At 53.4% G+C, this 25,391-nt stretch overlaps 8 protein-coding genes across 8 annotated transcripts; 4 read left to right on the plus strand and 4 right to left on the minus strand.

Annotated features, from left to right (window-relative positions):
- Positions 1-345: 345 nt before the first annotated feature.
- PV07_01830 (uncharacterized protein) lies at positions 346-1,310 on the plus strand (the record flags this gene model as incomplete). The annotated part of the gene is made up of 1 exon (XM_016388401.1): positions 346-1,310. A coding segment is annotated over one exon (315 nt), but the record flags the coding sequence as incomplete, so codon positions are not given.
- On the minus strand, positions 1,106-3,828 carry PV07_01831 (uncharacterized protein). Its single transcript, XM_016388402.1, has 3 exons — positions 3,810-3,828; positions 1,768-3,737; positions 1,106-1,712 (listed from the first exon to the last, which is right to left on the minus strand). Exons 2-3 carry the CDS (start codon positions 3,424-3,426, stop codon positions 1,473-1,475), a joined length of 1,899 nt encoding a protein of 632 aa, XP_016255330.1. The 5' UTR covers positions 3,427-3,737; positions 3,810-3,828; the 3' UTR covers positions 1,106-1,472.
- Positions 3,829-6,846: 3,018 nt separating this feature from the next.
- Positions 6,847-8,915, minus strand: PV07_01832 (uncharacterized protein). Its single transcript, XM_016388403.1, has 2 exons — positions 8,441-8,915; positions 6,847-8,202 (listed from the first exon to the last, which is right to left on the minus strand). The coding sequence occupies exons 1-2, from the start codon at positions 8,547-8,549 to the stop codon at positions 7,034-7,036; spliced, it is 1,278 nt and encodes a 425-aa protein (XP_016255331.1). The 5' UTR covers positions 8,550-8,915; the 3' UTR covers positions 6,847-7,033.
- Positions 8,916-9,508: 593 nt separating this feature from the next.
- Positions 9,509-11,810, minus strand: PV07_01833 (uncharacterized protein). The gene is made up of 2 exons (XM_016388404.1): positions 9,916-11,810; positions 9,509-9,854 (listed from the first exon to the last, which is right to left on the minus strand). Exons 1-2 carry the CDS (start codon positions 11,610-11,612, stop codon positions 9,722-9,724), a joined length of 1,830 nt encoding a protein of 609 aa, XP_016255332.1. The 5' UTR covers positions 11,613-11,810; the 3' UTR covers positions 9,509-9,721.
- Positions 11,811-13,528: 1,718 nt separating this feature from the next.
- PV07_01834 (uncharacterized protein) lies at positions 13,529-15,238 on the plus strand (the record flags this gene model as incomplete). The annotated part of the gene is made up of 3 exons (XM_016388405.1): positions 13,529-13,602; positions 13,670-14,354; positions 14,489-15,238. 3 exons carry the CDS (start codon positions 13,529-13,531, stop codon positions 15,236-15,238), a joined length of 1,509 nt encoding a protein of 502 aa, XP_016255333.1.
- Positions 15,239-15,719: 481 nt separating this feature from the next.
- On the plus strand, positions 15,720-21,193 carry PV07_01835 (calcium-translocating P-type ATPase, PMCA-type). The gene is made up of 3 exons (XM_016388406.1): positions 15,720-16,814; positions 16,879-17,781; positions 17,839-21,193. Exons 1-3 carry the CDS (start codon positions 16,758-16,760, stop codon positions 20,689-20,691), a joined length of 3,813 nt encoding a protein of 1,270 aa, XP_016255334.1. The 5' UTR covers positions 15,720-16,757; the 3' UTR covers positions 20,692-21,193.
- A 1,694-nt stretch (positions 21,194-22,887) lies between these two features.
- PV07_01836 (uncharacterized protein) lies at positions 22,888-24,637 on the plus strand (the record flags this gene model as incomplete). The annotated part of the gene is made up of 5 exons (XM_016388407.1): positions 22,888-22,916; positions 22,967-23,046; positions 23,212-23,322; positions 23,373-23,660; positions 23,708-24,637. 4 exons carry the CDS (start codon positions 22,888-22,890, stop codon positions 23,513-23,515), a joined length of 363 nt encoding a protein of 120 aa, XP_016255335.1. The 3' UTR covers positions 23,516-23,660; positions 23,708-24,637.
- Positions 23,595-24,507, minus strand: PV07_01837 (uncharacterized protein). The gene has a single exon (XM_016388408.1). It carries the CDS (start codon positions 24,311-24,313, stop codon positions 23,843-23,845), a length of 471 nt encoding a protein of 156 aa, XP_016255336.1. The 5' UTR covers positions 24,314-24,507; the 3' UTR covers positions 23,595-23,842.
- Positions 24,638-25,391: the final 754 nt, after the last annotated feature.

Below are 25,391 nucleotides of genomic sequence, written 5' to 3' on the forward strand. Positions count from 1 at the left end.
TCGATGCCTATCTCGGATACAGAAAGTACATGGTACACGACATGTACTTGCTTAGCTCATCAATAGCAACCACATAATGTCAACGAAACTTCAAGCTTGAGATGAAGACTCTGGGGCTCGGAATGTGTGAAGTTTGCTTCATGGGTAGCCACCTTGATACAGACACAAGGCTGGTTTGGTTCAGGAGAACATGCCGACGGGAAGGGACAGCGATCACGTGTGATGATCGATCCAAGATGCGTTTATCCTCGAATGATACTATCCCACGGGCAGAAGTGACTGTATGCTTCTCCCTCTCCCATTTTCTTCTGTTTTCCTTGTGGGACCGGTTTGCGTTTGCACGGTGCCCCCTTGGAGCCTTGCAGCGGTACGAGTAGGATATCAGAGCGCCTAGTCTCGTTACCCCCTTGTCGTCTCCATACCAACCGACCCCTGACAGATTGGGGGGGAATAGGGGGGCAAGAAAGTGGTAAGGGTGACACAGCAGACCACACGCCACCACACGCACCTCCACATCACATCACATCACATCAAAATATTGATATCATATCGCGCCAACGGCATCACGGTAACGACTCCGCGATAACGCCTCAACAGACCAGACCTATCCTATCGACCATTCCGACAGACGAGAACGAGACGGAATGGACGGACCGTTGACAAGCTCAACTACTACTATTACCACTCGGTACCCGGACTCGGTCCTCCATCGATTATGATTTGCATTGTTGCGCCGTGTAACCCCAGGCGCGGGATGAGATGGGATGGGATGGGATGGACATGGTCTGATCGCACCCACGGCGCAATTTAAAACAAATCAAATGGCCGGCCTGTCCGTGCGTTTCACGGAAATTTCCTCCCACAGCCCCCCCTTGTCGTTTTCATTTTGAACCAAAAAGGAAAAAAGCTTGATTACCGAGTACTGGCACTGGCACTGGCACTGGCACTGGCACTGGCTGACTGGGTGAGTGGGTGGGTAGATACCTTAGGTAACTAGGTATTCGTAGGTAGGGGCTGGGATGGGATAGGGGGTAGGCGTCGCTGGGAGTCATGCCACGAGCCAGGCTTGCAGAGGTGGCCTTGTCTGCAATCTTGTTTCCTCTGGCCGACGATCTCCATTTGGCGAACAGGACGTTGTTTGTTATTCAGGGAGCGAGGAGAGGATAGGATAGGGAAAGGTTCACTACACAAAGTGCGAATTTGGGCACAAAAGAAGTGTTTCATGGAGTTGAATGAACCACACTGTACCGAGTCCTCCACGCACTAGTACTTTTCGCTTCAATGATTACAAGGCAGAAGATCCTCAAAAACGCAAAGCGCTGCTCATTATATAGGGCACACCTCTCACAAAGTATATATCTTCTGTCGTAACCGCACCTCTTTCATTGGTATCAAAATGCAAATCCCCAATCCAGAACAATGCCGTAATTAAAAGATTATGATGCGTACAACATGGTCATACACAGGGGGTTTTAAGATGTTTTGGGGTGCAGCTTGCCCTTCTTCTTGAGCTTGCTGTACACAATCCCGTTGCCATCAGCATATTCGGCGGGCACCTTTGGCCAATCGTCCACGCCATCGAGCATAGCCACGGCCATGCCGCCGGCCACGTGTGTTTGGACGTGACAATGGAAGAGAAAGGCGCCGGGGTTCGTGACTTGATAGCGCAGCACCATCCAGGTGCTGTTGACTTCGTTGGGGGTGGTAGTGTACTAAAGCACAGACGTCAGTTGGAGCAAGCACGTTGGAGTTCGGAAAAGAACTTACCCCATCCCGAAGAGGTGGGTTTGCAAAGTTGAATGTGCCAGCCGGCAGAGCAGCGGCGGCTTCAGAGACAGTATTCCAGGTCCAGTTTCCGATTCCTTTGCCGAGAACGTAGGCCTTGTTGGAGTGCTTATGCATCGGGTGAGGTTGCGCAAGAGGACCCTGCGTTTTGATAACCAAGTCGACCCATTGACCACTGTTGGTCTTGAGGATGAGATCGCTGGATTCGACGTTGGAGGGATCTTCAAAGAGAAGGGGAGTCTGGTCTTCCAGCTCTGGGGCAAAGGCGTTGACGCCACTGAGAGTCCATTGATAAGCGCCGGCCGGTTGCCCAAGTTTCTTGATATTCATCTGGTATGTAACGTCCGCATCCGGAGCTGGTGGCGAGGGGGGATAAGGAGACGCAAGGTTGTCGTTGAAGGTCACGAGGGTGGTCAAGTTGACCCCGGCAAAGTTCATGGTAGCAAGAGCGTTGGGATCTTCGGACGCGGGTCCATATGAGCCTTTATAGTTCAGAACAGCGAAGCCGCTGATGACTTGGTTGAGACCGTTGTTGGCCACTCGGATGGAGTACTGGGCCGGAGCCTGATTGAGCTCGATGAGCACAGAGTATCGGTCTCCATTATTGACGACGACTTGATCCACGAGAGTTGGGGTCACATAGCCGCCATCCACAGCATACACCCACATCCTGTGTCCGTCGATGGTGAACTTGAGCAGCTCGTATCCGCCCGGGTTGATGAAGGTCAAGGCCGCAAAGCCCTTGGCAGGATCGACGTCAATTGTAGCCATAGGTCCAGTGGATGGAGTGCATGTGAAGTAAGCATCAGACGGAAGAGTATCAATGTGGAAGGTAAAGTTGCCCTGAGTAGCTGGGAGATTGGGAGGTAAGCAGCCTTTGTCGGTGATTTGCGAAGGGCTGACTGAAGCCAAGAGAGCCGTGACTTTGGGGTTTGTGTAGGCAGTCAACTCATCGCGGCTAAGGCAGTACTGTGAGCCCATACCATTGATGATGATCGAGTCAGAGCAAGCAAAATCAATGTTGGCATTCACTTCCTGCTCGTGGAGTTCCTGGGAGGTGTATCTGTTGTAATCGGAGATGAAGATCGGCTGCAGCTCATCGTCCGCCGCTGACATTAGCTTGATGTAGGCGGGATCGTTGTTGATCAGGGCGAATGGCTTATCATCTTCAGATGCTGGAGAAATAATGATGGCACCATACAGCCCATCCATCATCTGCGAGCGAGAGTGTGAGTGATAGAAGTATACTCCTGGTGCATCGGCGGTCCACTTGTACAAGAACGATGTGCCTGGTTCGATTGCAAGCTGTGACAGACCTGGGACGCCATCTGACCATGGAGTGCCTTGCTGAACAATGCCGTGGAAATGGATCGTAGTTGGGTCGGGTAGTTCATTGTGAACCAGGAATTCCACGGATTGGCCGACCTTCATCTTCAACGGGGGTCCTGGGAAGGTGCCATTTGTAAGAACCATCTTCTTGGGTGTCCCTCCAATGGGTGAATAGTCTTCCCACGTGAGGGTGACTTCGAAATAGACGGTGTCGGACCGCGCATTAAGTGACCTCGATGTCGAAGGGGCAGCGGTACTGAGAAAAGCGAGCGACAGGAAGGAGAGCACGGCTACTAACCGTGGAAAAGCCATTGTGGCAACGAAAGGCAATGGAAGCAAAGGAAGCAAAGGAAACGATTGAATAGACAATGAGGGAAAGTCCCTTGTAGAGGAACGGGCTTTAGAATGGAGTGGACAACAACAACACAATGGGAAACATTTGGACGAAAGAGCGAGGTTGGGAAGAGTATAATATAAAGCATGGATCGATTGAGTTCACCTTCTTAGCCCAGTCCGTGGATGGCCGCAGCTCCCTAGATGGATCACAGGCTCGTGATAGGAAGCCGGGGGATTAACGACACCATGAAGGGCTGGAAGCAGTGACCAGCCTCGATGGTGAAGGCCTGTTGTCTCTTCATCCATTAGCGTCTTAGCAGTGGCATTGATTCTGGGGCTGACCAGGGTACACAGGTTACCTGCAGGGCATTGGCACACCACCTCAGCCTGCCTTACCGATTTTCGGCATCGCGTGGCTTGCTAGCATGTCAGTTGAAACGAGCGCCCCAGATCTAGACAAGCCGCGAACGATACCGCCTCTGCAGCCAGTTGAGGCTGCCACCTGTCGATTTGCGCCCGAATGTGGCGGCCCGGAGCAGTCAGCACTGTGACTCGAGCGCGAGGCTCGGCGTAATAACCTGGATGGATTTTTGAGTGATAGGACGAGTCACTTTGAAGAACAGAGCACATCATCGTTTGATGATTAGGGACAAACTGTCAATGCGCGACAGCTGACTCGGGGTGCAGCAGCAGCCAAGAAAGCAGCTGAAGGTTGGCAGGTTGGATGGAAGTGCGCAGGAGCGGAGGGTGGAGGCTAGTTGAGGCTGAGGGTTCCTCCCAAGCACCGCTAGGCATGGAACGAACCAAAGGTCTGGATGAACGCCATGATAACTGGCCAGGCCATCTCACGCAGGGCCTCGCCAAGAACCGCCCGCCACTCTTGGAATCCGGGCCCTCATGTCCGCGGCGATGGCTGGGACTCATGTCACTCATCATGCTGAGATTCAGAGTTCAGTCTTCATTTCTCACGAGGCGACGACGTCGGCCGGGTTGAGTCTTGGCTCTACTAAGGTGAGCTGGGCGGAGCGGTGGTTCCTCGAGACAGTGGGAGTTCAATCAGCGGCAGGCACTTGACAGCTGACCACGTCCCACCTCTTGTCGCAGTCTTTGTATACGAGTCTCACACCTGATCTTGCTCCTGAGTGGTGGTATTTTGCTAGGTAGATTGCCCCAAGTGGTCTTGGATCTCGGCAGTCGACAAGCCCAACGTCGGTGGCACCCAGATCCGCCTGGGTCGAGGCAAGCTTGGAAATCAGATTGGGAACGGTCGAGATGTGACGGCGCGAGCCCGAGTACCGAGACTGTTTCGATAGCTCTGGATTCAACTCTCGTTTCGGTTGCTGATCCTCTCATAGATGGACATATGACAACATGGCAGAAGGCAAAAAGGTGGGATGATGCGAAAGGCCGCGGGCGCAGAGAGGAAAGTGAGGGTGGAATGAGGGTGGAGTTTTCTGCTTGTCCCTTTTTGCCAAGCCATTGGCGCGAGATTTGACTTCTCTTGTCGCGCCTGTGAATAGCAACAGGCAAATTCCTCCTCGACACCTCCCAATGGCCGCGGCCGCCCTGCCACCCTTCTCGCCAACAAGTCCTGCTCCAATGCAGGTACATACTTAGTACGAGGACACAGCCTGCGATGCTTCTAATTCCGTCCCCCTCCGCCGAGCGAGTCCGGTTCCGGAACAAGCAGCAAGCCTATCGACGGTCCAGATAGCCAGATCTACGATTATCTCCAAGTACGCTGGACAGTGCCTTCGGGGTAAAATATGTGGAGTGTCTGTCCACAATGTCTCTTTGTGGGCTTCAAATCCTCCTTCTACGCTCTTTCAGCTCACCACCCACAGTCCTACGGACTTCAGTTCCGCAGGCGACGGCAAAATAGCCACGCTGCATCAACTGCGGCCGGAAGCGGATGGAGGTCTGACTTTATGTCCTTGGCGAGGTTCTGTTTATACGAAGTTTCGAACAGTCACGGGCGAATCAGTTGCTGATACCAAGACCGAACGAGATTCCAAGTCTTTCTGCGGTGACATTGGACTTGGTGGGAGCCAATATGCCTCTGCATACCAGCAACCCGAGCCCCAGACTCAGACAAGCTGCTCGGACGCGCCAAGAGGCTCTAGATGGTCATTAATAGCATCAACAGCCGAGCTGACTTGTTGCGATTGCAGCATGACTTTGCAGCTCTGTCTTCAGCAAGGCCTACGGTCTTTGAATCAGGTTCTGGAAACAGACTTATCGATGTCACGAGTCACGAGGCCTATTGATTGTGCGTGATGGCCGACAAAGTGGCTGGCAAGGATTGGCGGTCTTCGCCAGGATGCGGAAGCTGTGGAAGCTGTGGAAGCTGCTTCTCTCCAGCCTTCTCTCCGCCATCCTACATCATCGTCACGGCATAATGTGGAATTTTATATTCCCGTGCGGCCATGATGACCATGCTCAGGGATCGTCTGGATCCGCCAAACTAGCCCAAAGTCACTGAGAACCTTATACTTTGTCCTGTTCGAAGCGGTGAGCTTTCAGTTCCTACGCCGCCGAGACCCATGTCCAGTGTTGGCTTGTCTATGGCTCAATTATCAGTCATGTGCATTTCCTGCAACAGACACAGCCAGCCAAACTGCGACTGGCTTGCCAATGCTTTTCACTACCCACTTCCTACTCAAAGTACTTCCGCACTAAGAAACGCCTTTGAGTTCGAATTGCACACAGCCATCGCTTTGGAGGTAGCTCGAAACGTACATCTTGAAAACAGAGAACAGACAAACCGCCAGCCTGACCTCAAAGTTGTGTCGGCAAAAGTCATGGTCTCGTAATGAACGATGCTAGCTCCATTCTGTCTTGGGAATTTTGAGTTTCTTGGAGCTGTCAAATAGGGTGAAAGATACTATTGAGCTGCAGAGCATTGATCCTGTGGACAAGCTAGTTGCGTTGTTCCCACTACTGGTAAGTCCGAGAAGGCAGCAGTCATGCATGAAGGGATTCCTCTCTGTTTGGTACATGACGAGTCGCGAGTGCCTGGCTGACCCAACTCACCAACGATTGGCGAGCTCTTACTGAAGATTCCTAAAACGCGGTGCTCGGACCATTTGGTTGACGTCCGACAATCCGTCTTCCTCGATTCTGAGCCGAGACGACTCACGCGTGTCACGATACTCCGTTGACGGCCAACATCCCGAACGCGTGGTAAGGGCGCTTTGTGGCTACTTGGACGAAGAGCCGCCGTGCTGCGATCGCCCCGATTCCATACAAGTTGAGGGATGGTGACATGTTGAGAATGAGGGCGACCACTCCAACTCTTCTGCACAAGGAGCAGGGAAAACGTGCTTGCCTGGGTCGATGACAATTTTGGAAGACGTGGACGTCTCGATAGCAAAAGACCTCAGTTTGGAACCACAAGCCCAATCAATATAAGTGGTTCACATTGATGTTATCAACTTTTGTTCTCACTTCGGAAACCCCCTGAAAGACCCGCCCATGTTCAAGTAGCCTCGTCGCCTCACCCATGCATTTTGGAAGAATCGTACAACACGGCCAACCCATCCAAACCCCCACGAGCGCCGTCAAAATTGGTCTCGTGCCCGACCTATTTGAGTTCCACCTTATCGTCGTCGCCCACGACGATCTCGACCGACCGACCCCCCTCATCGAGACTCCTGCGTCCGGCTTCCAGGATGGCCGTGGTGAGGACGGTGTTCCGCAGCGTGGGCAAGCCTCTCCTGTCCAGCTGGGCGAGGGAGACTCTGCCCTCGTTGACGGCGGTGACGGCGTCGATGAACTTTTCGAAGCTCACGTAGCCGTAGCCGCCCTGGCCGTTGAAGTGGCCCTCCTCGTCGGGCGCGTACCGCATGTAGAAGGGGTTGTACCACTTGAGGGCGCTGCCGGAGCGGTCGGCCTCGTCGACCACGTCGTACCCGCGCTTCGCCTGGTTGACGTGGATCTCGCCGCGGGAGGCGACGTAGTGGAAGTGCTGCTGCGAGTGGACGCCGGCGTTCATGGGCGCGGTCCAGCTCGCCGTGTAGATGCCCGTGGCCCGCTTGCCGTCGCCGCCGCCGCCGCCGCCGGGACGCGCCCAGTCGACCAGCAGCGTGATGGTGTCCTCGGTGCCCGGGCCGCAGCCCACGCCCTCCGCGATGCCGAGACTGGCGCTGGCGCGCACCGTCGAGGGCCGCCACCCGGCGTCGCGCACCATCCACTCGCAGATGTCCACGTGGTGCGAGTTGAGGTAGTACGAGATGTCCGACTCGCGGCCGGCCCAGGCCTTGAACGTCTCGAGCTGCGACTTGGGCTGCGACATGTAGCTGTAGAAGTAGTTGAAGTCGCCCAGGGTCCGGGCCCGGAACTGGGCGTCCGCGTACGCCGGGTCGAACCGCTTGTGGTGCTCGACGTACACAAACACCCCGTGTTTCTCGGCCAGCGCCAGCAGGTCCAGGTGGTGCGACAGCAGCTTGGTCGCCGGCTTGGTGATCAGGACGTGGTGCCCGCGCTCGATCGCGTACTTGGCAATCTCGTGGTGCGTCGAGTCCGGCGTGAAAACGGTCACGGCGGAACCCGCGGGCAGGGCGTCGATGGCCGTCTTGAAGGCGTTGGGGTCCGATTGGTCGTCGGCGGGGAACGACGTGAACGAGACGTCGAGCCCGTTGTACGCTTCGGCGATGTTCTTCTGGAGATGCGCGCGGATGGCTGGGAACTTCTTGCCGGAGACGCCGACCATGGAGAGGTCGGCGACCTTCCCACGACGCCGGAGGTCGAAGACTGGAAGAAAATACATCCTCATGGTCAGATATGGAATCCACGATTCATTCAGCTGGGTGTTGGGGTATAGTCTCGTCTCCTTGTCCACGCCGCATTCATTTTGCGAGCACAGAGAGAGTTGCATCCTATCCGATCCCTCTCCCTTTCCAAGCCTACCCGAGCTCGGGCATGCATACACAACACAGATCCGACACACTGATGTGATGGATGTGATGGATGGGGATGGGTGACCACTTACGCGTCAGTCCAACAACGCCCACTTTCTTGTCTGAGGTGGACGCCGCCCCCGAGACGAAGCCGGTCGTATACTCGCCCGTGCCGACCATCAACACTGCCGGCGGCGCCATCCTGCTAGCTTGTCGCCGCTTGAGACTTTGAGAACGACGAGAAAGAGAGTCTTGGTCCAGTCCACCAGGCCGTACTCTCCAGGGATTTTAAAGCTGCTTTAATGAGCACAGGCGGGAAACCCTTCAGTTTCCTCTGGCCTTCTCGAGCGTCGTCTTCGATTCCACCCACGATGACTGACGATGATGTAGGCGACGAACTTCGAGAAAAACTCGCAACAACGACAAAAAACTGACTCACTTGTAAATCACTTTAACCCGTCCCATGATATGCTGCGGGAAAGAACGCCGTGACGCTGTTGGGCGACTCCAATTGCCCATGTAACGTGTCTGCCCAACGGCTAATTTACCTGTCGACTCAACTCATTTTATCCATCCACTCCACACGAACGTGGGGAGAGAAGAGAGAGCGAGGGAGAAAGTGCCAGGCGCACGGCCGTCATTGATTCGCCCTCGAATTGCCGTTCTCGACTGCGACTGCGGGCAAGCGGCTTTTGGCTGTCTTGGCCCGCGAAACGGCAATTGACGCCGGAATTTGCGCCGATTGAGTATATTGCCAACAGTTTCCCCATGGGCCATGGCCAGCCATTAGACGTCTTTACCCCAAAAGCACGTGAAAGGAAAGTTTCGAGTTTCACAGGAGAGGAGAGAGAAGGGAAGTCTGGCGATTATCTTGGATCGCATGATCTGGAGAAACGATGGAAACTAATTGCCTTGATGGTATCTAGATCCCGAAAGAGTCTGACTACGCTGTCTTATGCAAAGGCGATGTCCAGCTAGTCCACCTTCCCAGTTCAGACTCTCTTACTCCCCCACCGCGGCTTTGATGATGGTCGATATCAGCAGACTGGCCTCCTCTGCTTCCTGCAATCTATAATATACCGCGTCGGAGGCATCGGTGGCCGAGGTACGAAGAGGGCAGGTGGATGCATCGCACGACCAAGGACAACCCTCCATCAACGAGCCGTTTCTGTGAGGAAACCGTCCATACCGAAAGAGTAGCATACTGACCGAGCTACCTAGAAGAGAAGAATGGCCCGCAGGTACTTACGGGGTACCTCGTATATGCAGCATTTCAAGCATGGCGGCAAGTAGCCGCGATGCTCGCCCGGGCCAGCCTTGCTGCCACGCGCACTCCGCGGTCGTAGAGTATATGTTCCCCAGAATCCCATCAGTCAGTCTATGTGTTCGGCCCCCTGATCATGTGGCCAGGGAGGTAGCAGTGCATTAGCGTCGAACTCATCCTCCTCCGCAATGAACTCTGCGAGACATGCCAATGTTGATGTGGCTTCCCAGTGGCCCTTGCGACTATGCTGCCATTAGAATTGGAAAATGCGAACTGCCAATCAAGGGACCGATTATATCTCACCAAAGCATCCTGCCGGGTTCGGAAGACAGGTTGAAGCCAAACGTCTGCTTGTGTGGTTCCTGAGTATGGCGAGCCGCCATCACCTCGGCTGATGCCCACGGATCTCGCGACCCTTCCCAGCCGCGTCGTCGGGCGATTTCCAGGAGAATGTTGTGCTGAAACCGGGGCGAGTACAGGTAAGCAGACATGGCCTGGTGGAGCTCGTCGTAAGTAGTAAGACCCAAATCCTTCGACGTGTCCACTGCGGCATTAAGTAACCAATCCTCCAGTTCGTCGTCCTCCGAGGCTGCGAGGATGCAGGTAACAATGACCCATAGCTTCATCTGGTTATGGGCTTGACTGCCCCAGGAGCCGCCATTACTGTCCAGAATCTTCCAGACTCTCGACGCGTTGACTTTACCAGAACGCCAGCTCATCTGCGTGGAGACGAAGCTCATGACAATGATGAGAGAGAGTCTGACGCATTCCTCCCGCGCCCGCGAAGGTGACTTGTTCTCGCTTTCAAAATTGGGAATAGTGACGGAGAGTAATAAGTCATGTAGCATTGCTTGCCCCTTGCTACAGATCCACTCTGAGTCTTCCACTGTCCGGATCCGGGTTTGCAGAGCATGGCGGCCAACATCAATCCACGGTATCAGACTGCAGAGGATTAGGTTCATCTCGAACCGGAAGATATCATTTTGATTTGGGTCCAGGAATCCACGTCCCAAGCAGCATTGCGGGACATTGGCACTCAGCGATTGTGAAATATGCTGGCGCCTTTGGGAACCCAGCGGAGTGGCATCCCAGTCGCGCACGAGCAGTGGTTTTCTCCCCATCTCAACAGCCAAGAAAATGTCGTTATATACAATGGTCTCTTTGACAAAGGCATCGAGCGGCAGCCTTGGATCTAGCGAATTGATGAGGTTACCTGCTGCCCGTAGATGTGTACGAGCAGATTCATGATCGTCGAGGCACCATTCACACGCGCCGAGATAGAAGATGTCGAGGATGACTTGTTTGTCGAGAATCAAGTCGGGAAATAGCTGCAGATGGCGGCGGATGTGCGGTATGGCCCTCGTCATTAGATTTCGCGCAGTGTGATGGTGACTGATGGTCTTCTTGGACACCTCTTCCATGCGAGCAGCAGTTGCGGTCAGTAGTGAGAGCATATGCATTTTGTCAGAGAGGCAGCCTTGCACGACCTCTTTGATGGCTGGGACACTCTCTAGGTGGCTCGTGTCCGACATATCCGTTCGAGCGCGATCCGTAGTCCGTGGTGTCGAGAACGAGATGAAGTATTGCAAGATAGACTGTACCTCCGCGTCCAACCTGATCGAGGATGCATTGAATGGATCGACACAATCACCAGGTCGAAGGTTAGCCCGGGGGACCTCTACAGGTGTCGAGCTGGAGCTCTGTGGTTTTGATACGACATTTGGAATAGCACCAGGTCTTGCTGAATCTGCTTCTCTGCTGCTCGGGTGCAATGTCTGAGGCAGAATGCCGTCGGATCCGGTCCTACCCACGATCGGTCTTGCATTGGGAGAATCACTCAGCCCTTCTCGTTGTGATCTGTGCAAACGATTCTGTCTCCTCCATTGCTGCACATGTCTCCCGATGGCAGAAGATCGGTCCTCTTTGCTATTAGACAGGCTTGCGTCCAACCCCGACTTGTTCACGAACAAGAATTTGCTCGATTGTCCTCTTTCAGTCATTTCCTCCTTCTCAGCGACGATATTTCCTTCCCAAAATATCGGGTTTCACTGCTGGGACTGTCGGACTGTCCACACCTCGTTGGTGCCATGCTACTGGAGTTCCTTCGTAGATATCTGTTCCGCTGGAAGTCAGGTTTTAGTAGAGCGGACTTCTGACAATTATATCTCCAGGATTGGAGACCTGCATCGTCACGCCAGGAGCAGGGAAGAGACAAGTGCCGCAGCCTTGGACACTAAATGCTGTAAAATGCTTACGGACAGATTGAGCGCAATTGCCAACCTCCGAAGCCAGAACACTTCGCATGGTTAACAGACTTGCTGGGCAGGAACTGTTCGGTCCCTATTAATCTCGCTAATCCTCATACTCTGAGCTGGGAAGATCTGCAGAATGACGTATTGCCGGCATGAGGGGTCGCCAGGGGTGATGCCTCCAGCTCGGGAGATGTCGTGCATTTCCCAGAAATTCGATCAGGCCAGTTTCATCAGTGCCGACATTGGTTTTTGTGAGATCTCAACAGGGGATTATCTCGCAGCATTCAACAGTTCTGTTCTGGGAGAACGAACGTTAATGGAAGGTCAAGGGTCCCAAATGCGGCAAACCCCCATGGGTGATCTTCAGGCACCAGTGGCACCGAATTACTTGCGGGTGCTCCGCAATATCCTTATCCTCAGAACTGTTTAACTCGTGTTTGGGCGCCCTTCCCGGCTAGGGGCCGTGCTGAGTCTGGTGCCTGGACCCGTTCTTCTTTGGGTCTTATTGCAGTTAATACGGTGAACTCTCTGAGAAACGTGGAGCTCGTCCTTGAGGATGACCACCGTCAGCGGTCGGTGCTTGAAATACCATACGGGCAGCTGGTTGAGTGGGCTGCGGCGTATATCAGCTCGATGTCACACCCACTATCTTATCATGTTATACGCGTGGGATTCTTGACCCGCCTTGATCGAGCTTGGCAAGGCTTCATTTATTTCACCATGTCGCTAAGAGCAAAGGGGGCAGTAATCCCGGCTTACCTCAAAATATGCTTAGACATTGCAAAGCAAAGCTTGAGCGCTTTTCGGCACATTGCCCGAGTCGGAGAAAGATCTCGATCCAAGAAGGATCCTTTTTGATACCGACCGATATGCCTGTGAACCATCCAACCGAATAGAATCGTCAAGAAGGGGCGTTGTCGGTAGGTATTCGCGTCGACGTCAAAAAAAGAAATCCAGCAGGTCCGCTGCTGCCTCGCAGTGGAGGGGATTTATTTCAGGAATGCTCGGTCGGGAAGGCCCTAATCTTGTCGACCATTACGTAAAGGAGTTGGGTCTGGCTAGGACGGCGGCTAGGGACTCCTCAGCCTTGCATTTGCCATTCGGCTTGCATAAGCTTGAGTCCAAAGGTATCATAATGCATGTCGGGCCAACAGGAGTTCAGCGCGGTACCCATAGCGGTAGCCCCCAAGCATAGTAAAGGGAGAGGCCTCGGTTATTTGACTGTCAGTCCTTCTCAATGGCAACTGCTCGATTCGCCCGTAAGATGCATGACTGGCGTGTGGCTTATAGTCGGCCTTCCGGCAGATGGAGAATAGAGCGCGTCTATAAGGGAGGAATAGCGGATTGAATCAGTGGCCGCAGCCAATGGTAGGTGTAGACTCAATGCGCCCTGCTGACCACTGGTATGGGAAGAACGTTGTAGGTGGGCCTCTGGACCTCAATATCAATTTGCTGTGGACTTTCAGGGTTCCGACTTTGCATTCTGCCGCTTCTAGGAGAATGCTCTCTGCACTTCTGAGAGAATTACATCATGTCCTTTCCCTCTTGCAGTCCAGAGATGTGTTCCTTTTAGACTTGAGTGGTAGCTTCGCAGTCTCCAATTAGATCGGGAGACCTCTTTCTCCCCCCCGATTTTTCTGGCAGAAAGGGTATCAGGCACGAAGATGGCGATCGGCAGACCTCGCATACCTGGCACCGACGCAGAGAGGGCAGAGGCACGGAGGAACAAAGTCCGTGCGTAAGTGTTTCGTAGGCGTTTCTGGTGTTGTGAGTACACACTTATACTGACGGTGCATTGTGTCAAGCAATGTCCAAGCCTTTAGGAGGCGCCAGAAAGAAAAGCAACTCGCAGAGCAGACGATCCGGACGCAGGCCAGTGAAGGTGTGCTTCCAACACGTCAGACCCTCGCACGCCAGCAGCCCACAATCGCCATACTCCCTCAAAGTTGTCCACGAGCATTCGAACCTTCTCCGTTATCTCCGGATGATCCTGAATTCTGGCTATGGGCTATACCCTCAGAAATGGGTGCAAGGCTCGTGGGCTCGACATACCACGTTGCATTCGTGCAGGCTCTCAAGAACAAATTCGTGAGACCTCAAACAGTGCGCGAACGAACCAAGAACAAGGCTGAACAACAACTGTCAATATGTTGTTCGACGTGGATCACAACAGCAAGCCTCGAAATCGACAAACCTGAAACCAAAGTCTTGATGGAGGCTCTATTGGCTGCCTCGCTGGCCAAAGTTGGAAAAGACCGCAATGAACCAGAGATGGTCCTTCAAGGAGCCTATATGCAAACCCGTGCATTGCAGAGATTGCGGTACTCGCTGAAAAGGTACCAAGACGGCGACAGAACTATTTCCCCGACAATGTTGTCCTCGATGGCGCTGATCTGTGCCATGTCGGAGCTGATAACCAACAAGTCTTGGGACAACTTCAATTGTCACTTGTTGGGGGTGGGGGCTCTCATTTTCCATGGCGGTGCCGAAGTAAGTTTCATCCATTGGTTTCGTCGATGGCTCTTCGATGTCTCCGGCACGGGAGTTCAATCTTCGCAATCTGAAGCTTTGTCCTCTGTGAAAATATCGCCAACATGCTAACCATTTTTCTTCCTGGTCGATAGGGTCTGAATCAGCAGTCGTCTCAAGAACACTTCTACGGCTACCGCGCAATCCAAACACCTTTCTTGTTCATGAGTCGGCAGAAATCGTTCCTGTCCGAGTCACAATGGATCAACTTCCCATGGAAAGGAGAGGTGGAGCTGGCTCAAAGCCCCCTGCACTCGATGCTCGATATTGCCCTCAAGGCGTTACCAGAGATTGTCAAGCAGGAAACACCGAAAGCTTGGAGTCTTCCTTCTCTCAAGGAGAGATATGAAAAGGCGTGCGCGATTGCGACGGAATTGGATGATTGGGAGCGTCAGCTGCGATCACAACACCGTGGTCCTCTACACAGCGAAGTCATTGCCAGCTGGGGAGGTGTGTACGAGCGTCGCCTCGACTTCCACAATACCGAGATTGCCATTGCATTCGCGACATACACGGCCGTCAGGATACATGTTGCAACGCTTGTTGCCGACACCTCAAAAGAGATCATCTCCCGCATGCCCACGACTGACATAGACAGAAGTGCAGCTATGCTTGAGGCATTGCGGTGGGCACGGCTTGCCTGCGAGAGCCTCGAGTACTTCCACACTAGCGAACCCAAAGTTACTGGACGCATCATAACGCTGTGGCCACTTGAAGCCGCGTGGGAGCTCTTTGCGCAGCTGGAAGTGGAAGGTTCTATGGATGTCTCACAAGAGATCGCGTGGTGTCGCTCTGCAGCTGAACGGTACGCAAAACTGGGAATCCCTCCGTTCCAATGGAGGTGAGACCCAGCTAGGGCATGGGGGACAGAGGATGAGATGAGGAACGGTGTCTCCCGAACCTGTTTCCAGAGCTGGTGCCACACCGGTTTCCCCTTTGTTGGCCAACCTTGCCGAGGAAGCGACCGAAGCTGAAACTCCATTCGAGGCAAATCAAGCCCCAGAGCGGCACTGAAGTGATCCAGAGCATCGTAGAGTATCGGAAGCGGAGACCAAGATCTGCCATGATCGAAGCAGACCCGGAGGAACTTCCTTGACAGGTAAACCTGTTCTGAGGCTGCTGAGACCTTTGGGACGTCAAGACCGGGTCGACCGCCACATGTCGAGCACAGCCACGGAGGTGGCGAGTGCCTTGGCACCACGGGAGTGGATCACGTGACCGAAGTGACCAAATCCCTGTGGCTGGTGACCAGGCGGTTGGGGACGTGGCAGGCATTTGCAGCTCATCACATCGCCTGCTGCCTGCTGCCTGCGTTTCCAGCCATCTGAGAAATTCAATTATGGGCCATCCTCAGGGTGCCACGAAAGGGCTGTCTTTCGTGAGCGAATGTGAGCCACTGGTGGCTGCATCCACTGCCATCCCATGCGACCCCCAAGGCCCTCTTCGCCGATCTCCGCAAGACTCCCACCGACCAGTGCGCATCCTCCAATATTGTGGTGGTCCCGGGGCAATAAATGACGGAAGTCAAGAAGAACAAGACCAAAGCCAAGGAGCCCAGAGGAGGAGTTGGACGTTTGACATTCCTTGCCGCCAGAAAAATTGCTGGGCAGGACTTGGTACTGGCTTGGAATTCGCAGTGTCCTTTGCTGCTGCAGGTGGAAGAGCAGGACCGACGGCGTACCAGATCGCCAGAAAGACGGATATATTAGCAGCACTTGGAGAAGACAGGATTCTAGCTTTATACACAGGCACTGCGCACATGTTTGGCTCTACGTTTGAGGAATAGTGCCTAATGCAGGATTGGACCAACAGGCTGATGGCGATCCATCCTCGTATCGGATGCCTTCTCAGGGGGCCACCAGGTGAACCTCGCAAGGTGATGAGAATGCGGACCTCGACTGAACAACATGGATGGGATTTCCAACAACCCACGCTGGTGTTGATTGTCTTGAGCTCTGCTGCTCGGGGCGCCTCCTCAAACACCAATCGCATGTGTCACACTTTGTCAAGTGGCCCAAATCGCGATGTTTGGCTCTGCCCAGAATGTGCCTATCTGCACTGCCTCGTTCTGGGCAACATCAAGACACTCCATCCACCACAATCTCGTCCAATGCTGGAAGTGCCGAGCAGCTGCAAACCATGGCACCCTCTTCAAGGCAGAGTTTTCCTCTGCTCTTATTTGTGATTTGTGAAGTCGCCTCATCATGACCCCGTTGGTGCCTTACATCCTGTACGACACCTCATAAGCCACGTTTCTCCCATTAATACAAGGCTGAGTGCGTGTGTCCGACTTGTTGCCTGCCTGCCACCGAGTCTACGCCAACCGACCTCAGATCTGAGCGGTTCAGCTCAGCCATCGTCGCAATGAAGGGGCCAAATTCCCCTCCGTCCTCACCTCCAAGGATCACAGTTGACACATCGGTAAAAGATCTCATTAAATATCTGCGATTGTGTTTTGTTTCAGAATCTGACCTTTTGGCCTCAGAATCTAGCAGGACAGCCTCGGGCGGAATCATCGACGACTTGGGTAACATCACCAAGTCACCAAAGGGGACCTAGCATGTCCACGCCTCCCCAAACCGCCATAGACGACAGCTCGTACTTGTCTCCCACTTCGCCTGAGCGCAGAGCGCAATATGATGGATCAACTCTCAATTCCAGGTCCGGCTCTGTCGCTTCGGGAGCTACAACGACACGATTCCGATCGAATTCGGGCATATCAGCAGCATCCAATACTACATTCTACTCCAAATCTAGCCTCGAGTTTGACCCCCCAGAAGAAGCCTTACGAGCTGACAAGGGAGACGAGAAGGACTTCAGCGTCCCAAATAATCCCTTTGCCTTCTCCCCGGGTCAACTGAACAAGCTCCTCAATCCAAAATCATTATCCGCCTACAAAGCACTAGGAGGTCTGAAAGGTCTCGAAAGGGGACTGCGGACCAGTATCTCAGCTGGGTTGTCAGTGGACGAAACCCGCCTCGAGGGACAAGTCTCTTACGAAGAGGCAGTTGCTGCTGGATCCGGCAAAGAAGGACTTTCAGATGTCAGCCTAAGCCGCTCAGATTCACGTGGAAGTGTGAGCCTGCGCGAAGTCAAGGGCCAATTTGAAGACCGCCTCCGCGTCTATCGAGACAATCGACTCCCTGAGCGAAAGCCAGACAGTATCCTTGTACTCATCTGGCGAGCATATAACGATAAAATCCTCATCCTGCTCACCATCGCCGCTGTGATCTCTCTAGCCTTAGGGATTTACGAGACTGTGGATGGAGGCTCCGGAGTCGACTGGGTCGAAGGGGTTGCCATTTGTGTTGCAATCCTTATTGTAGTTATTGTTGGTGCCGCCAATGACTGGCAAAAGGAGCGGCAGTTCGTCAAACTGAACAAACGGGTACGTCAATTCCTATGGTTGGCAGTGTCCGAGCCTTTTTCTAACCCTCGCAAACAGAAAGACGATCGAGAAGTCAAAGTCATTCGCTCAGGCAAGTCTATTCAAATTTCAGTGCACGACATCACAGTTGGCGACGTCCTTCATCTCGAGCCTGGCGACGCCGTTCCGGCGGACGGTATCTTCATCTCTGGACATGGCGTCAAATGCGACGAATCGTCAGCAACTGGTGAGTCGGATCAGATGAAAAAGACTCCAGGCGAGGAAGTGTGGCAACGTATTCAGGATGGAACTGCGACCAACAAACTCGATCCTTTCATCATCAGTGGCTCCAAAGTTCTAGAGGGCGTCGGCACCTATCTCGTCACCAGCGTCGGTGTGAACAGCTCCTACGGAAAAATCTTAATGAGCTTGCAGACCGACAATGAGCCGACCCCTCTGCAGGTGAAACTGGGCAGACTGGCAAATTGGATCGGAGGCCTTGGATCTACAGCCGCAGGACTCCTTTTCATCGTCCTTCTGATCAAATTTCTGACTCACCTGTCTGGGGACACACGACCAGGGGCCGAGAAGGCCCAGGAGTTCTTGGACATCCTCATCGTCGCAATTACAGTCATTGTTGTTGCCGTCCCGGAAGGACTGCCCTTGGCAGTGACGCTGGCTCTGGCCTTCGCCACTACTAGAATGTTGAAGGAGAACAATCTCGTTCGAGTTCTTCGTGCCTGTGAGACCATGGGCAACGCCACAACCATCTGTTCGGACAAGACCGGCACCTTGACTCAAAATAAGATGACTGTGGTTGCCGGCACGATCGGAACGAAGGGGAAGTTTGCCTCGTCACGCTCGGCGGAGACAAGTGAAGCTGCCTCGTTTACCACGATGTTCAGCAACCTGAACTCTGATGTTAAGGAATTGCTCAGGCTCTCTATCACTCTTAACAGTACGGCTTTCGAAGGTGAAGAGAAGGGCTTACCCACTTTCATTGGTTCCAAGACCGAGGTTGCCTTACTCACTCTTGCAAAGGAGAATCTGGGTCTTGACAATCTAGCTGCTGAACGATCGAACTATAAGATCAAGCAATTGATCCCATTCGACTCGGCTCGCAAGTGTATGGGTATAGTCATCAAACACAACGGGGTCTACCGGCTTCTCGTCAAGGGAGCCGCGGAGATCATGCTTGCCAAATCGGTCAAGACCATTTCCAGTGTCTACGAGAAGCAGTGCGCAGTTACGGATTTGACTGCCGAGGAAAGGGAAACGATGTCCGCCATCATCGACGAATACGCACGACACTCACTCCGCACCATTGGTATGCTGTACAAGGACTTCCCACAATGGCCACCTGCTGGTGCGAGGACCCTTGAAGAAGATGCAAAGATGGCCGACTTTGACGATATCTTCCATGAAATGACATGGATTGGCGTCGTCGGGATCCATGATCCTCTCCGAGATGGCGTGGTTGAAGCCGTGGCACAGTGCCAGCATTCGGGTGTGGTGGTCCGCATGGTCACTGGCGACAATGTCACCACTGCGCGTGCGATTGCTACTGACTGCGGCATCCTACGCAAGGACGAAGACGGGATTGTGATGGAAGGCCCTAAGTTCCGCCAGCTCTCCAATGAGGAAATGGACAGGATTCTGCCACGTCTTCGTGTCTTGGCTCGTTCGTCGCCTGAAGACAAGCGCATCCTTGTCGGTCGGCTCAAGCATTTGGGCGAGACAGTCGCAGTAACTGGAGACGGCACCAACGATGGACCCGCCCTGAAGATGGCCGATGTTGGCTTCAGCATGGGCATTGCCGGTACGGAAGTCGCAAAAGAAGCCTCCTCCATCATCCTGCTCGATGACAACTTCTCTTCCACAATCACTGCCCTCATGTGGGGGCGAGCTGTCAACGACGCGGTGAAAAAGTTCTTGCAGTTTCAGATCACCGTCAACATCACTGCCGTGATACTCACTTTCGTGTCTGCTGTCTCCAACGACTCGAACCACTCCGTTCTCACCGCCGTTCAGCTCCTCTGGGTGAACCTCATCATGGACACTCTTGCTGCTCTGGCGCTCGCGACCGATCCGCCTACCAAGAAGATATTGGATCGCCCCCCACAGCCAAAATCAGAGGCTCTGATTACGATCAACATGTGGAAAATGATTGTTGGCCAAGCAATCTATCAACTGATCGTCACATTCGTGCTCTACTTTGCCGGCATGTCTATTTTGAGCTACGAGCCGAGTCAGCGGAAAGAACTGGATACCATCGTTTTCAATACGTTTGTCTGGATGCAAATCTTCAACGAACTGAACAACCGCCGCTTGGACAATAAGTTCAACATCTTTGAGAATGTTCATCGCAACTTCTGGTTTATTGGCATCAACTGCATCATGGTCGCAGGGCAGATCATGATCATCTTCATTGGCGGAGCTGCCTTTAGCATTACTGCCCTCGACGGTCCTCAATGGGCGATTTCGCTCCTGGTTGCTCTGCCTTGTTTGCTCTGGGGTGTCCTGGTTCGATGCTTCCCTGACGCTTGGTTCGCAGTCGTCTTCAACGGAGCGGTCAACGGCATAACTTTCGTTCTCCGTCCGATCTGGAAGGGTCTTCATATCATTTTTCATCCGCTTGCACAGATCTGTCGCGCCATCGCACGGTTCACCAGGCGTGCTATACGCAAGGTCACCCACCGGAATGCTTCTGAGCAGGAAGACGAGCCAGCGGCGGTTGACGAGGAGCGTCCCTCGACCGTGGCCATGGAGAAGCGACCTGGTGCCGCCCACGCGTCGAGCGACTCAACCTCAACGGCAGCCACCAGGAGGCTCAGTGATATTGATACGCCTTCACCATCCGACCGGATCAGTGGCGCGACAGAAATGAAAGATATCCCTGTGCCCTCTGTGTCGATTACTGGGCCCAGCTGAGCGATATATCTCCCCAACAGTTCTTGCGCCTGTCGACTGTACATACGCCCACATCTCGGGTTTTCATTTGTTGTCTATATATCTATCTGGAAGAGTCGGCGTTTGGTTTGGGAAACCATGTGCGATATACGAAAAGTAGCGCCGTGAGACGGTGCCGGTAGGGGTATGCATGCGCGGGTCAAGGCTTTTTCCACGATCTGACGACCTCGGAGTTCTGGATGGCGTTTGTCGGGCAGGCTTTCTGGTTGGACTAGCCTCTGCAGCTGGTCGCTTGGACTGGATTTGGAATGGGATTTGGATTCCGGATTTTCGGGGGTCACAAGTGTGTGTGACTCTGGGAAGGCAAAATTGTTTCCTCGTTGGAGATCCCGTCGTTGTCAAAACTGAAATGTGTATCGGCTACATGCGAAGCTGAGGATAGGCAAGTATTGTGGCGGGTTAACTAAGAGAAGAAAAAGAATTTCAATGTATATGCCCATACTAATTCAGCTTTCCCTGGCTGATGCTGTCTTATACCACCCTTTTCATCCCCAAGAATCTATCTCCCAGAACTCGGAGGTTGGTGCAACGAGCACGAGGTATCAGAGCACGGAGGCGCCGTAAAGGGGGATGACAAAGCTGAAGTCCCCGTGCTTCAGATATTATCAACGCGTCTTGTACTCGTTTCGCGCTCACTCCTACTCACCCATACGTTCTGTCTCTGTCTCTGTCTCTGTGTGTATGTGTCTATACCCCCATCCATTCCCCATGCATACGTGCGCGCTCGAGCAAATAACGCCCCCAAACAACGTGTTTTTCTCTTTTCCTCCCGTTCTCAACAAACCACCGCGAGATCCCACCCCGGGGCACCGCACACCGTCAGGGATGATCACGACGACCCTCAATGCAGAACATGTTCGCCAGCGCCGGTGTTTCGAAGACGCAAGGCACCGGGTGTGAAAATGGGGGAGATTGCGAATACCCCGCCGCAACCCGTTGTTGTGCACTTGTATTCGATACTCTGAGTATACTCCACACGTTTATGATCCATAGCTGATCTGCGTCTGCTTGCAAATGTGTTGTGTGGAAATGAAATGCTGGTTGGGGAAAAGGATCCTCACGTTCCATGTCCCGTTCGGGACGCGGAATGAGGAGGACTTGATTTCCAGGGCTTGCAGATCCCCATCAAACGAGCAATCAAAACACACTTGTCCACATGGGGAATATATGTGGTATGTATCCACAACGCCAACGGTTTGCTTTTAAACTTAGTTGTAGACTGCATTGGTAGTTCCTAGTATCACGCAAAAAACGTATGGTCTGGTCCCCATCCCATCCGTGAAGGGACAACTTGCCACAGCGCTTTTCATATCGATCCACAAACCGCCTTTTGCACAGACTGTGAATACACAGAAGAACACGTGTACGGGCCGTAGGCGACATCAAGACGACAAGCTGCTCCCCCGTGGGTGTCTGTTCGATTTCGGCCTGTTCGAGGAGGCCCAAAGCGAAGCTCGCCGTGATCTTTTCCACCAGGAGGAAGAAGGCCCTGTGCAGCGTTCCTGTGATGCCCGGCAGTTCGCGTCGGTTTCTGCCATCACTCCTATACTTTCCATCCACAGCCCAAAGAACCGGCATCTTCTGGAGACCTTTCCAGACGACATCCTCTCGTGCCCTGCTAATCCTAATGGACCTGGAGCCTGAGGAGGTACCTTCTGAAGAGGAGCCAACTGTGTCACTGGATTTGTCCCGGCGTCTCCTGCGCAATCATCAGTGGACATCTCAGCCTTGCCTATGTTGAACTTCTTGACTTTGGGGCGGTGTCCTCCCTACGCAAGACTGTGCTGTTCAGCAGGAGAACTCTGCACACATCCTGATATGGCCATACTGACCACTGCCGGCCGATATCGACGTCTGAGGGGTTCTTGCCCGACGACGAGCTGGTGACCGCTCCTGCGCAACACCTGAGGAGCCTTCCTTCTCTGAAAGGACTGGGTGCAGCGCCTTCCTATGTCGAAATGCTGCTGGGGGTATATTTTTCGCTCGCCCGTTCTGCTCGCGTCCTTTTCCTCTCTCTCTCCAGTAGCGATAGAATTTCATATTTCATATCAAATATTAAATATGGCATCTATCGTGAATTTCATCAACAATTTTTGGGAATTTATAAATACCAAAACATTTTATTCATTCTTTCAGACAATTTTGGTGCCCACCGCGATGGGTCTCGGCTGGGGGATTAGCCTGTGGTACGTCAACCACATCTCCCCTAATATGCAAATGCTCATGGTATACACAGGCAGGACAATGCCACCAAAATCCGTCTTGCCCAGATAGAGCGGGACCGTGACGTGGCAATTGCCCGTCTGGAGCGCAACGGTACGTTGTTCCATTCTGTCTGCCAGGCATTTGTCCCTGGCGATCCCCAGCACCGCGTCGCCATTCGTCACGTTTGTCACCCGCGAGCCACTGAGCTCCTTCGTTGCCCGGCCTCTCATTCGTGCTGGCGTTCTTCAAGCCTCTACTGACATGTGCGCAGTCCAGACGGAGTCGGTCCCCGCTCTCGGCAGGCGGATGGAGGTGGCATTGGAGGATTGCCCAGGCTAACCGCCTCAGCCCCCATCGCGGTGGAGCCTGGAAGCACCGGGTGGGCTTGTAAGTACTCGCGTGCTCTTGATCTGGGAGCAGAACTGATCCATTGGCAGGGGGCAATTCCTGGGGGGTATACTCCATGGACCTTTCATTCGGCCACGACGATGCGGTTCTCCCTTCTACGACTGCGGCTCCTGGAAGCAAGAGCAAAGACAACACAAGAGCAATAACAGTCACCGCTGGCCACAAGACATGAAACAATCAGCATTGCACAGCCAGGGCCCGCGAGCCCAGATACAAGACAAGCCGCCGAAAGGCCTCGATGTTCTGCCATCATTCAATGCTTCAACTATCTTTCTCAAGCCCCCTTTCTCCTGGTGAATTGGGTTCGGCAATCAGAGGTGAGACAAGTGATGACTACTTGGAGTACACAGCTAATGACAAATAGCAAGCAACTTGTTCGTCGCCTTCACCGCAGCGGGATGCAACTTTCCCACATGTCTCAGCATACATCGTCCATATCAACTGCACAACTGCCATGAACGAGTCGTCGTTTCTCCCACGCTGTTTATGGACAGCCAAATCACTGGCGCGCCGCAGTCCGTCTTCTCCTCGACTCTTGCACGATTTCCTCCATAAGATCAAAAAGCTCGCCATCAGCCATTGCCTGCACTCTTTCCCGCTGTGAGCTTCTCGCACCCTGTCCGAAGCCTTCATAGGCTCTCATACCAAAAGTCCAAGCTGTCGTCGAGGAACTCGAGAATGTACTCGTCGGTGGAATCGCACTGCCTCCACTACTTCCACATCTCCGACACATTCCTGCCAGATTATTGCCGAAGTCTAGACTCGGCATCAAGGGACATTGCCCAGGAACTTGTGGCGCAAAATGGGATCTGGAACGTCGCTCTCCCTCGAAGTCTTTACCCTCCTGCATTCCTTCCGCCCACGCACCCAATGCTGCGATGCCGAAGACTCCCAAGAAGGTCATTCCGCCCAATCCGCCGATAAACAAGAGGCTTTCGCCAGCGAAGGATAGTCCTGAGGAGCTTGACATTGTGGGGAATCTTGGTTCCTTGACGCAGAGTGAAACCTTCTGACAGAAAGGAGGTTGCTAAAGTGATGCGGCTTGGATGCAAGGATGTCGTCCGATCAATGCTGTGGCAAAGGATTGTTGGTCGAGTAGTGTGGTGGAAATTGTTCGCCGAGTCAGCAGCTGGAGCGGTGGCGTCTGTCGTCGTTGGGTCAAGATCACTTTGAGGAAGAGGAAGACGAGCATGTCAGAAGACAGTCTTCAAATAAATACTCTGGTGGATGTGGGATCACAAGAGGACCTTTCCCGTGTTGGAATTTGGACACCAATCAATACCTTTAACCAAATTCTTCCTCAACTTTGTTCATCACGGCCTATGGTTCTCGAAGAACATTTATTCCCAACATTGTCTTCTCGCACCCGGTGTGGCTAAGCCCCTCGCGAAGGACGAGGACATGTAGAAATACAACATCACGACAAAGTCCTCCCTCCTGCACCGAGTACGTAGAGTAGCGAGAACAGCTCAGCGTGGACAACCAGTCCGTCTGTTTACTTCATACATGGTCGCAGGCCTACGTGTACCGAGAGTGCAGCACATCCCTTCTGTGCTTTTCGAACCCCCCCAGCGGCCCCCATCTTTTCCTCGACTACCGACCTCCTCCTTTGCGACTACTACCACTACTGCTCGTCAGACCGTTTCGCCAGGCCAGTCCCCGGTAGATATGTAGGTGGCTAGGCATGGCACGGGAAACTTTCCCTTTGTTTCTCCGCCCCGTGGCCTGTACATGATTATTAGTAGATAACGAGTACGCCGAGCCAGGTTGGCGTCTTGGGGTGGGAGGGGGTGGGGGGTGAGTTGAGTTGAAGTTGAAGTTGAAGTTGCACAAGGGAGAGATGGATGTATTTGATCAAACACTCACCCACTCTCTTGCTCACTTACTCAGGCGACGTCGGTCGCTTCAATAGCAGCAACAGCGGCAGCAGCAGAAGAGGGGTTGTGTGATAGAACGATAAAGTCTGTCTTGTCTGGCTATCTGCCCCCAGTGTACACCATGGACCTCGTACTCGGCGGTTTCTCGTGCGCTTTCGCGGGGGTTGTTGT

Source organism: Cladophialophora immunda, assembly GCF_000835495.1.
Source record: "Cladophialophora immunda strain CBS 83496 unplaced genomic scaffold supercont1.1, whole genome shotgun sequence".
Classification (NCBI taxonomy): Eukaryota; Fungi; Ascomycota; class Eurotiomycetes; order Chaetothyriales; family Herpotrichiellaceae; genus Cladophialophora; species Cladophialophora immunda.

Bases quoted from the DNA above. Each gene is read 5' to 3' on its own strand.
- PV07_01831 (XM_016388402.1), bottom strand. From the start codon at position 3,426: ATGGCTTTTCCACGGTTAGTAGCCGTGCTCTCCTTCCTGTCGCTCGCT. The intron at 1,713-1,767 runs GTAAGTTCTTTT...TCTGTGCTTTAG, and splicing joins ACCCACCTCTTCGGGATGGG to TACACTACCACCCCCAACGA.
- PV07_01832 (XM_016388403.1), bottom strand. From the start codon at position 8,549: ATGGCGCCGCCGGCAGTGTTGATGGTCGGCACGGGCGAGTATACGACC. The intron at 8,203-8,440 runs GTAAGTGGTCAC...ATTTTCTTCCAG, and splicing joins GGGCGTTGTTGGACTGACGC to TCTTCGACCTCCGGCGTCGT.
- PV07_01833 (XM_016388404.1), bottom strand. From the start codon at position 11,612: ATGACTGAAAGAGGACAATCGAGCAAATTCTTGTTCGTGAACAAGTCG. The intron at 9,855-9,915 runs GTGAGATATAAT...ATGGCAGCATAG, and splicing joins GAACCCGGCAGGATGCTTTG to TCGCAAGGGCCACTGGGAAG.
- PV07_01835 (XM_016388406.1), top strand. From the start codon at position 16,758: ATGAAGGGGCCAAATTCCCCTCCGTCCTCACCTCCAAGGATCACAGTT. The intron at 16,815-16,878 runs GTAAAAGATCTC...TTTTGGCCTCAG, and splicing joins GGATCACAGTTGACACATCG to AATCTAGCAGGACAGCCTCG. The intron at 17,782-17,838 runs GTACGTCAATTC...CCTCGCAAACAG, and splicing joins TCGTCAAACTGAACAAACGG to AAAGACGATCGAGAAGTCAA.
- PV07_01837 (XM_016388408.1), bottom strand. From the start codon at position 24,313: ATGTCAAGCTCCTCAGGACTATCCTTCGCTGGCGAAAGCCTCTTGTTT.